Raw genomic sequence first — 12,471 nt, 5'->3', positions numbered from 1 at the left:
TTTTAGTAGAGATGGGGTTTCACCGTGTTAGCCAGGATGGTCTCGATCTCCTGACCTCGTGATCTGCCCGCCTCGGCCTCCCAAAGTGCTGGGATGACAGGCGTGAGCCACCGCGCCCAGCCTAAATCTCTTTTTTTTTTATTAAGTTACCCAATCCTGGGTATTTGTTCATAGCAGCATCAAAATGGTCTAATACACTAGGAAAAGAAGGGAACTTTCTCAACATGATCAAGAGCATCTGTGATTAAATACCTGCAGCAATCATCAGACTTAATGGTGAAAGACCAAATGCTTCCTCCCTAAGATCACAAACAAGGGAAGGATGTCCATTCTCACACTTCTCTACTGTACACTGCATTGGAAGTTCCAGCCAATGCAATAAAGCACAAAAAAAAATTAGTCAAAAGAATCCAGATTAGAAATAGAAATAAAACTATACTCATTCCCAGGAGACATAATATTTATGTAAAAAATCTTGGCTGGGCACGGTGGCTCATGTCTGTAATCCCAGCACTGTGGGAGGCTAAGGCGGGCGGATCACCTGAGGTGGGGGTTCAAGACCAGACTGGCCAACGTGGCGAAACCCCTCCTCTACTAAAAATACAAAAATTAGCAGGGCATCGTGGTGCATGCCTGTAATTCCAGATACTCGGGAGGCTGAGGCGGGAGAATTGCTTGAACCTGGGAGGCACAGATTGCAGTGAGCTGAGATGTGTTGCACTCCAGCCTGGTCCACAGAGAGCAAGATTCCACCTCAAAAAAAAAAAAAAAAAGGAAAGAAAAAAAGAAAGAAAATCTTATGGAATCTATAAAAACTGGGACTAAAACAAATGGATTTACCAAATTCCCATGATAGAATGTCAATATGTTAAAATCAATCATATTTCTACATACTGACAATGAACATTTGGAAATTAACATGCTTAAGTACACCATTTGCCACAGCATCAAAAAAATGAAGTACCAGGTATAAATATAATAAATGCTGTGCAACATCTATACACTGGAAACTATAAAACAGTTGAGAGAGTTTAAAAATCTTAATAAATGCATATATTAGAATCGCAAACAAAATTCTGGCAGGCTATTTATAGAAATGGAAAAACTAATTCTAAAATTCATATGAAAATATTAAATACCTAAAATATCAAAATACTCAAAACATAAAGTTGAAAACTATGTTTGTGAGAAAACCAGCTACTTCCAGACAGGTGTACCATTATTATATCATTTTAATAAAGAGGTAGCCATCACTTTCACCTGTATGTTTTCTCATTGTAAAATATTAAAATATTGCATATGTCCCCTTGGACAATTGCCTCATCTTACTCCCTCTTCCCTCTTTCCCTGAGGTGATCACAGTGGGCTTCATAACCTACTTTACAAGTCTTTTTTGTACATCTGCACGTATTTATGTAGCCACAGAAAATTAGAGTATTAGATACGCTGTAATAATATGAAAGAATATATGGCAATGAGAAAAGCTTAAAATCAGGGTTATTGTTACCTAGAGGTAGGGAAGAGATGGGGGTCAGGGTGAGCATGTGAGACAGTGGAAGGAACAAGGAGTACATGTTAAATCTCTTCCCTTTTAACTTTGGAAAGATTTTTAAAATATTATATTACTCCTGTTAAGTGTTTGGTTGAATGATCATAAGACATTGTAGGAAGAAATGTAAATTGGCAGAGTTTAGTCTAGGCAGCTCCAAATCTTTTGGTGGTGTTTTATTTCCTATCCTAGGTGGCAGAAAACAGGTATGAATCATATTGTTTTGTAATTTTTTTAAGAAAACAGAAGTCAAAATGAACATATCATCAGCAACTTGATTTTTTTACTCTACAATGTGAGATCTATTTCTGAACTGAATCGTGTCCACCCAAAAATTCATTTGTTGAAGCCCTAGCCCTCAATATGGTAATATTTGGAGATGGGGCCTTTGGGAGATCATCGGAGTTGGATAAAGTCATGAGGGTAGGGCCCTCGTGATGCTATTAGTGTCTTTATAAGAAGGAAAGTTTTCTCTCTCTCAACAACCCATTCCCTATACCCCTATCTCTAGTGTAAGGACACAGTGTTCTAAAGCAAGCCAGAAAAGGAACGCTTACCAGAAACCAAACAGGCTGGAACCTAGTTCTTGGACTTCTTTCTTAACTCCAGAACTGTGAGAAATACATTTCTACTGTTTAAGCCACTGAATCTAAGGTATTTTGTTAAAGCAGCCCAAGTAAATTAATTCTAACAGTAAGCCATGTTACTATACGCAAATGTTTCTGTCCTTTTTTCTAATGCCACAGGATATCTAATAATATAACTAGAAAACAGTTTATTTAGCCATTGACGGGTATTTCGGGAGCTTACATTTTTATATTCTACAAACAACAATGCTATAGCCTTCTTGTGCTGTATGAGCCATCTTGTGAAGGCATTTTATCTCAGGATAGAAATGCTGGGCATACAATGTGCATTTTTAATTTGTACTTAATAAATAATATCCAAATGTCTCTCAACCGGCTGTTTATGTTCCCATCAACAGCAAAAGAACCGATTTTTCTATGCCCTGAATAATTCTGCATATTGTTGGTCTTTGTTAATTTTGCTACTTGAAAAAGGTGAAAATATCATCTATTTTATTACTAACAATTCCTTGATTAATATTATTGGGCACCTTTTCATATGTTTATATCCCATTAATATTTTCTTTCCCATAAATTGCCTATTTGTATCCTTTACTGATTTTTAAAATGTGAGCTGCCTTTTTCTTATTGATATTTTCTAGTTCATAAACACTCTGGATAATCTTTTGTTTGCTACATATCCTGCAAATAATTTTTCTCAGTTCCAAAGGACATACTGTCTTTTAATTCTGATCGTAGTATCTTCAGTTGTATAACCGTTATACATCTTCACTTGTCATATGTTTCAATACTTAGCTTTATTTTTTATCTTAATAAATTTTTTGCTGCCTCATAGTCATAAGAATACTCTCCCATATTTTTTCCTAATATTTTTATACTACACTTGTTTACTTTTGGGTTTGGGCATTTTCTTAGTGATATGACATTGGAATTTAATGTTCTTGCACTAGGTGGTCAACTGTCCCAACACAATTTATTTAATACACCATTATTTTTCCCCACAATGATTTGAGATGACACTGTTGTCACAGACCAAATTCCCTCATGCACTGAGTCAGCTTCTAGACTTGCAGTTCTTACTGATCTTTTTATCTATACCTATATCAACCTGTTTTAATTCCTATAGTATTATATAAAAGTATCATGCTATCCATTAAGTACATCCAACTCTTTCATCTGTTTTACAACTGTCTTTACTATTCTTTTACATTTGCTCCTCCATATAAATTTGAGAATTTGCTTGGTAAACGCCATGAGGAGTGGGGGCAACGGGATTATAGTAGACTTGTAGGTGAACTTCCAAATGCTTTTTACACTGTTTATGCTATTTTTCTTGCCAACCAAACAACTACATCTTCTCCTCCCTACTGGGTACATGTCTTCTAAATTGTTTAGTTCATGTTAATTAGGTTCTACACACAATAGAAAATATTGGATGAAAGAACACAGTCATGTTTAAATGCACATTACAGAGAATATAAATCCAGAGACAATCTCTTTGCACTTACTACTCCCTTAAAAACGTATGGATAGAAGGACTCCACATGTACCTACTAAACAAATACTTAGTAAATTTTGGATTGATAATCTCATACCAGTTAAACAAAATAGCATGGGTTTAACATAAATCATGAGAGAAGCATTTTTTAAATAAATCATGAGGGAAGATTTTTTTAAATCACTTTTCTCACTTTCAGAGTTACCAGAAAACTTACTGAAATCAATCCAACAGATATTAGAAAGGATCTCAATAAATCAGATTTGCTACCCCTTACCACTGCTTGATCAAAAACACATATTAAAAATTAATATTTGAGAATTTTTTCATAATTGACTCTCTAGTGCCATAATTAAACTGGGATATATGTAATTAAAATTTTAAATCTAGCTGGGTAAAGGATTTAAGATTTTTTTAACTATATATTTTCTGTGACTTCAAAACACAGTAGAATCAAACAAAGTGATTCCTACAGCACTGTCACCACAACTTTGAACACAGAACATTAATGTAACCTGCATAACCAGGTATGCTGAGCATAGACTAAGTATAACATGGTATTAAAGCATAAGTTTTAATATTGTTAGGCAAGCTAACAGTACGGTGGCTATGTTTTGCAAACACAGAATTACTTACAAAACTATTTAAGGGTAAACTATGGTGTCGGGGATTTGCTTTAAAATACTATAGGGGCCAGACACAGTGGCTCATGCCTATAATCCCAGCTCTCTGGGAGGCCAAGGCAGGAGGATTGCTTGAATCAAGGAGTTTGAGATGAGCCTGGGCAGCATAGCAAGACCCCATCTGTAAAAAAAAAATAAAATATCCAGGAATGGTGGTACAAGCATGTAGTCCCAGCTATTCAGGAGGTTGAGGCAGGAAGATCTCTTGAGCAGAGGAGGTCAAGGCTGCAGTGAGCCATGACTGTACCACTGCACTCCAGCCTGGGTGACAGAGTGATACCTTATCTCAAAAAAAAAAATAAAATAAAATAAAAATAAACAAAAACAAAAACAAAAAACCCTATAGGAAAAAACCTGAGATGCATGAGACAGATAAGAACAAAACACTGGTAATTACTGGAGCTGGATCACAGGTTCATAAGGGCTATTTACTATATTCCACGTACTTTTATGCTAAGAACTTCTCAAATTTAAAAATTACTTTAGACTCTAGACTACAATGTGTCACTTTTTTTTTAAGTTTCAAAATAAAATGAGCCCAGTTGAACACTGATCCCCTTTCTGCTTTAATCCATAATATTCTTTTCCATCCAGAACTTTATCAGCTGTACAAAATGTTCCATGATCACAGAACAAAGTTTATCTTCTTCTTCAAAGGCATGATACCTGGTATGTAACCAACAGCATCAGCCTTCTGTGGATAAAAATGCACTAAAGACAGGGAAAGTTGGGAAGAACAAAGTGGTTACCAGGGAGGAATTCTGCCAGCCGAGAGCTTGCCCTTCTGCCCTTCACATAAGAGTCTGTTGGCAACTGAGACTGGGTTCTTGATTCCTATAAAAAAAAAATTGGCAAAAAAGATGTCAGAAATGTCTTTCAGTTTCCCACTTAGTTTTGCAGTTGTTTCAATAAAACAACTTGAATATATCTTGGAAATTCTTTTTTGATATATCAAGTAACACTAATGAAAACCCTTAATAACCATGAGCAATAAGAGTTAAATCAAAAAATAAATGAAAACCTAGAAGCAAGAAAAGAACAAATATAAAATACATATTCTCATGTTTTGTCATGTGCTACAGAAGCAAAGGCTGAACTGAAATACTATATATTTAAATTAAATTAAATCTTTTTTAATAGATTTCAGAATAGAGTGTTTAAAATGAACTGAAAATGTGATACTATCTTACTATCAAAACTATATACATGCTCCAGGCATTTAGTGACCACAAAACCATAAACTCCCTTTAAAGAATAAACATCATTATAAACAGCTTCAAGTTGACCTTGGAGATAAAAATTAATGGGGGAAAAATAAGCCAAAACTTTTAAATGTCACCTACAAGAAAGATAGAACGGGGAAATGTCTTTCAAATTGGGTAAGGGTGGGAGAGAAGGCCAACTGTATAAAAGATTGTAACCTAAAATGTGGTTCAGATTCTTTCCAAGAGGCCAACCGGTATGTACAAGTGAGGTGACGGTGCTTATCCAGGAGAACTGACAGGACAGTTTGAGTGTCATAAACACTGTCAAGATGACAATGACAAAGACAATGACAGTGATGACAACAATGATGATGATGATGGAAGGCAATGAAAGTAACTATTTCCTAATATGCTGCAGGCCTAGTGCCAAACTCTTAAATGTATCGGATGAGTTCGCTGATCCTTCAATTCTGTCATATAACCAACACTTATTAATCCTATCTGATTAATGAGAAAACATTTATAAAGAGAGTTAAGTTGCCTGCCCATGATCACAGCGCTGAATTTTAACACAGAGGCAGCTAATATCGAAGACCATACCCTTCATCATTAATCTATGCCTGCCTTTCAGGACATTATTAATACAAACAAATCATCAGTGGGATATATAAAGAGACTATAAAAATTTAAATTAAGGCCAACAGATTGATTCTAAGCAAAACCAACTGTAGAAATGTAGTTCAATACCAAATCTTCCACAAAAAAAGTATGAAATACAAAACAAGATAAAGAAAAGCCCAAATCAGGTCTCCTGCTTCTGAAAACAATATAATTCTGGATGTGATGATTCAATATTGTAAAGACATTAAACTTTTCCAAGTTAACTTATAAATCCAAATCTTTAATCCAACTTATAAATCCAATTTGTAACTTTATATATATTATTTATAAATTAACAATTTATGTTATAAATTGGATTTATAAGTTATAACATACATTTATAAGTTTATATAACTTATAAGTTTATATAACATATATGTATACATTTATAAGTTTATGTATATATGTATATATATAAGCTCCCGAAATACCCATCAATGGCTAAATAAACTGTTTTCTAGTTATATTATTAGATATCCTGTGGCATTAGAAAAAAGGACATTATATAACATACATTTATAAGTTTATATAACTTATAAGTTTATATAACTTATATATGTATAAGTTATAACTTATAAATCCAATTTATAACTTATAAATCCAATTCTCCATCAAACCACAAAAGGATTTCCACGATACATGAGAAGCTGACTCTTAATCAGGAAAATAAAACTTTGAAAAAGAAAAATGAAGAGGTATTTACCCTGCAAGATATCTTTTTTTTATTTGAAGCTATTCTAATTAAAAAAGAGTGGTTTGAGTACAAAATAAACAAATATGTCAATGGAATAGAATAAAGCTAAAGTTCAGAAACAGACACTTGTGAATTTAGGTATTTAATATTTCAAATCAGTAGGAAAAGGGTTAACTACATATAAGAGGGAGAAAGAACACAAAGGTAAAAGCCTAGGAGTCAGACTACTTTGTAACTGTTTCAGTTAATCAGTTTATCGCTTCTCAGCTACAAATTCACCCTTTGTTGCCTGATGTGTGAAAATGGATATGGGCCCTCTAAGTATGTTTCCTTTGCCAGCTAGCACAATGGGTAAGTTTTGTCAGTAGAGGACACTAAAGAAATACTGTAGGAAGAAAGGGTATCTTGCTCACCAGGCTTCACTTTGGCCAATGTGGTACTCTCCTGTGCTAAGTGCCCACAGGGAGCAGCTTTCTCCAGCATTTGGACACCACGTTTTCTCCGGCTCCTGATTGGTGCCACAGCAGCATAGCTGAGAGCTCCAGAAAGAATGAGACCATACTCCAGTTCAGGACGTTGATCCCCACACCCAGTGCTCAGCCCCATAGGCACACATAGCAAGTGTTCCACAGGGTGCCTGTGCAGTGAGCCAAAGGCCAATCTTTATCCTGCCCAGGGAGGTTTAATTCTCACAGCATCTTGACCTCTGTGTGCCCACCTACCAGCCTAAGCTTGCCTCTGCCTCACAGGATTGATCCTACTCACACATTAACTATAGACTAGCTCTGGCCTGGGTAATTCAGCAACTTCTCTGCCATACAGTGGATGATAGCCACACCTTCTTCAATGAGTTCTAAACCTACTTCCAAATGTGTTCTCTTTGGGTATTCTCCCTCTGCCCTAGGATACATTTTTGAGTTCTCTTCCCATGTTTACAGAGTTACTCTCCAATCACTGCTTAATAACTCTTTATATTAAACTTCTATTTAAACTATGGTATGGTTTCTGTCTTCTAGTTTTACCCAGAATAATACAATGTCCTTGGAAAAACTACTAAATCTCTCTTGTGTCTCAGTTTCCTCATCTGCAAAGCACAGACCTCATAAGAGCATTGTGAGAATTAAATGATTTAAAAGCATAGACCTCATAATGGTATTACATAGGATAAAAGCATAGGCCTCATAAGGGTATTGTGAGAACTAAATGATTTAAAATATGTAAACCACTGGGCCAGACACGGTGGTTCACGCCTGTAATCCCAGCACTTTGGGAGGCTGAGGCAGGCGGACCACCCGAGGTCAGGATGTCAAGACCAGCTTAGCCGGCATGGTCAAACCCGTCTCTACCAAAAATACAAAAATTAGCCAGGCATAGTGGCACACGCCTGTTATCCCAGTTACTCAGAAGGCTGAGGCAGGAGAATCACTTGAACCCAGGAGGCGGAGGTTGCAGTGAGCTAAGATCGCACCACTGCACTCCAACCTTGGCCAACAGGGCAAGATTCCGTCTCAAAAATAAATAAATAAATAAATAAATAAATAAATAAATAAAATATGTAAACCACTGTAGAACAATGCCTAGGGTATTACAGTCATTTAATAAACTGTACTTACTCAATTAACTATGTAGGAACAATTCTCAGTTATTTCAGGAAAAAAAAAACGCATTCAAGAGGTAAAGGAAAAATAAACTATACATGTGTTAGAAGAAAATACAAGTAAATTACGCTTATAAATTATAAGAGACTTTAAGAAATACAAAATACAAAAGCCACAAAAGAGAAAGCAGTAAGTTGGACAAAGAAAAATTTTTAATTGCAATATGATTAAGGATATTATAAACAGAGTTAACAGGTAAGCCACACAACAGGTATGAACAGGTAGTACCCAGAGAAATCCTAATGGCCTTCAAACACATGAAATTTTATTAAATACCAATAAAACTTCATAGTAAAAAAAGTAAAAGTAAAACTAATTGAACCACCCTTTCTTAACTATCACAAAAAAGAAATGATATAAAACATCAGAACAAATAAATAACCAAATTGACCTAAGTGACACATATAGAGCACTGTACTCAACAACTCCAGAATACATATTGTTTTGAAGTTCACATGGAAATTTACCAAAACACACCATAATCTGAGCCATATAGCAAGTCTCTAAAATCTTCAAGGGATTGGTATCATACATAGTACATTCTCTGGCCACAGTGGAATTAAACTAGAAATCAATAAAGAAAGTTAACTAAAATGTCTTTAGGCAAACAAATTTGACAACTCATATGAAACAGACAAATTCCTAGAAAAATGCACATGAAAAAGAAAATACAATCATATAAATGCTAAAAATATTGAATCCTACTTTTAAAACTTCCCACAAAGAAAACCCCACTAATTTGAAATAATTTATGAATTCTTTCAAACAATTAAAAAGAAATTATTCCAATCATATACAAACCTTTTCAAAGAATAGGGAAAAAAATCCCCAACTCTTTTTTTTTTTTTTGAGACGGAGTCTCGCTCTGTCACCCAGGCTGGAGTGCAGTGGTGCAATCTCCACTCACTGCAAGCTCCGCCGCCTCCCGGGTCCCAACTCATTTTTGAAAGCAGCCATAACAGTGTACAGTAAAAAATTATCACACGGCCACCTAATTTCCCAACACAATTCTATGAGGAAAAGACTTCCTTTCAATAGAGGGCAATGGACCATTTGGATATCCATATGAGGAAAAAATAAACAAATGTTGACCCCTATGTTACATATACAAAAATTAATTTGAGCTTGATAAGAAAGCTAAATGTGAAGGATAAAAACAATAAAATTATAGAAAGAAAAGAATGAAGACTATCTTCATAACTTTGAACAGGCAAAAACTTGTTAAAATACAAAGAGTTAATCATAAAAGAAAAGGTTGCTAACTTAAACTTCATTAAAATCAGAAACTTCTATTCATCAAAAAACACCATTAAGAGACTGCAAAGGCAAACCATAGACTGGGAGAAGATATCCATAATACATGTATCTTACAAAGGATTTGTATGTAAAATATTTAAAATACTCCAACAAATCAATAGAAGATATAATCAAATAAAAATCTGCAAAAGGTGCGAACATGCACTTCTCAACAAGGATATCTAAATGGTTAATAAGCATATGAAAAGGCTCTTATAAGTCATTAGGGACACTCGAATTGGACACCACTACACACATAAGTCACTAGGGACACTAAATAATACCACTACACACATATCAAAATGGCTGAATTTTAAAAACAATAACAATACCAAAAATTGGCAAGGATGCAGAGTAACTGAAAAACTCCTACACTGCTAGTGGGAGTATAAATTGCAACAGTTACTTTTGAAAACCAGCAGTATCTATTAAAGCAAAACATATATGCATATGTACCTAAAGAAGTACATACGTGGCCGGGCACTGTGGCTCACGCCTATAATCCCAGCACTCTGGGAGGCCGAGGCCGGCAGACCACTTGAGGTCATAACTTCAAGACCAGCCTGGCCAACATGGTGAAACCCTGTTTCTACTAAAAATACAAAAATTAGCCAGGCATTGTGATGGGTGCTTGTAGTCCCAGCTACTTGGGAGGCTGAGGCAGAAGAATCAACTGAACCTGGGAGGCAGAGGTTGCAGTGAGCCAAGATCGTACCACTGCACTCCAGGCTGGGTGACAGAATGAGACTCCATCTCAAAAAAAAAAAAAACAAACAGAAGTACATATGTCTTCCAAAAGACATGTAAAATAATATTCACTGAAGCTTTACTCAAAAAAGTAAAAAACTAGAAATTTCATATGCCCATTAAGAGGAGACTAAATACAGAAGTTATGGTATATTCACTCAATGAAATACTACTAAGTGGTAAAAAATAAAATACTACTGACACAAAACATGGATCCATCTCACAGGCATAACATTAAGCAAAAGAAAACAGACACAGAAGTGTCTGATTCCACTCATGTAAGTTTTAGGAACAGGCAAATTAATCTATGGTACCCAAAGTTAGCATGGGGGAAGAGAGCACAAGAAGTATGGACCGAGGAGAAGCATAAAGGGCCCTTCTGGGATTATGAAAATGTTCTACATTTTGACACGGAAACGTTGAATGTCTTGATCTAGGTGGCGGCTTATATGATGTCTACATCTAAAAATTCATGAAACTGTACACATAAAATACATATTTCATGTATATTTTCCTTTAAAAAATGAAGTATAAAACATGAGACATATCTTTTATGTACTGATGTGGAAAAAATCTCCAAAGATTATATTTAAATCTAAAAAGTTTATAATAATTAACACATTTATTTTTTAAGAAAACAAATACAGGCACAGAATAAAACTGTGTTTCTATTACATAAAAATATAGATGAAAGCACTGGATTTTTACTGGTTAAACCCCAGGGAGAAAGGAAATGAGAAAGAAAAGATTTGGAGGATCAAAGGTAAACTTGATTTATATTACCTGAAATTTTTTACAACAAAAACTATAGTGTGTATTTCAAATTGTAAAATTAATATTCTAAATCAAGTCTTAAATGTCTTTAATCTCTTCAAGGGATACAGGAGAATGATCAAATTCAAACCAAAAACTACGTATAACTAAGACTGTATGTTTTAAATTCAATAAAAAAAGAAGCATATTTGTTTTAAACACTATTCCAAGCAGTAATGGTGAAAAAGACCATAATCATCTTTAGAAGGCATGAAATGGTCACGTGCATGATTTTCCAAAGATAGTAGGTCATAATGCCCACATACCACTCAGTGCTCCAACTGCTCCAAAATTTAAGGATTTTCCATCCATTATGCTGGCATCACACTCAATTTCACCTAACAGATTTAGATTAGATCCCATTCCTGCATTTGTAAAAGGAGAATCCTAAAAGACAAAAACAAAAATTAAAATATTAGTCTTAAAAAAAGTATTAATGCCAATTCTTCATGAAATTTTCTACAAACTAGAAGGTGAGAGAATAATTCCCAACCCATCGTATGATGCCAATACCACCCTGATGTGAAAACACGACAAAGATGTCAGCAGGAAAGTACAGATCAATATACTTTATAAATATTGACCCAAAAAAATTATCAAAGAAATACCAGCAAAACAAATCCAGCAAAATATAAAAGGGATTGTATACCACAAACAAGAGGAAAGAAAGATTGGTTTAATATCTGAAAATCAGTGTAATACCCTGTATTAATAAAATACAGGAAAAAAAAAACATGATTATATCAAAAACAAAAAACACGGAAAAAAGGCATCTGACAAAATCCAACACCCTTTCATGAGAAAAACAGAAAACTAGATAAGGGAACTTCTTAACTTGACAAAGAGGATCAATGAAAAGGCCAGGCCAGGAGCAGTGGCTCACGCCTGTAATCCCAACACTTTGGGAGGCCGAGGTGGGAGGATCACTTGAGCCTAGCTGTTCAAGACCAGCCTGGGCAACACAGTGAGACATCATCTATACAAAAACACTTAAAACTTAGCCAGGTGTGGTGGTATGCATCTGTGGTCCCAGCTGCTTGGGAGGTTGAGGTTGGAGGATCCTTAAGCCTGGGAGATCAAG

General features: G+C 35.1%; 1 protein-coding gene across 1 annotated transcript in view; it reads right to left on the bottom strand.

Annotated features, from left to right (window-relative positions):
- The window catches only part of LOC105550318 (threonine aspartase 1), a gene marked incomplete at its 3' end in the record, with an annotated part of 135,820 nt that overhangs the window by 57,979 nt on the left and 65,370 nt on the right, over positions 1–12,471 (bottom strand). The window contains exons 5-6 of the mRNA XM_011995211.1: positions 11,657–11,777; positions 5,067–5,151 (exon numbers count right to left, since the gene is read on the bottom strand). Coding sequence (XP_011850601.1) covers positions 5,067–5,151; positions 11,657–11,777 — 206 coding nt within the window. The remainder of the gene's footprint in view (positions 1–5,066; positions 5,152–11,656; positions 11,778–12,471) is intronic.

Source organism: Mandrillus leucophaeus, unplaced genomic scaffold, assembly GCF_000951045.1.
Source record: "Mandrillus leucophaeus isolate KB7577 unplaced genomic scaffold, Mleu.le_1.0 Scaffold476, whole genome shotgun sequence".
NCBI lineage: Eukaryota > Metazoa > Chordata > Mammalia > Primates > Cercopithecidae > Mandrillus > Mandrillus leucophaeus.
This window is presented reverse-complemented; position numbering and strand designations above follow the sequence as displayed.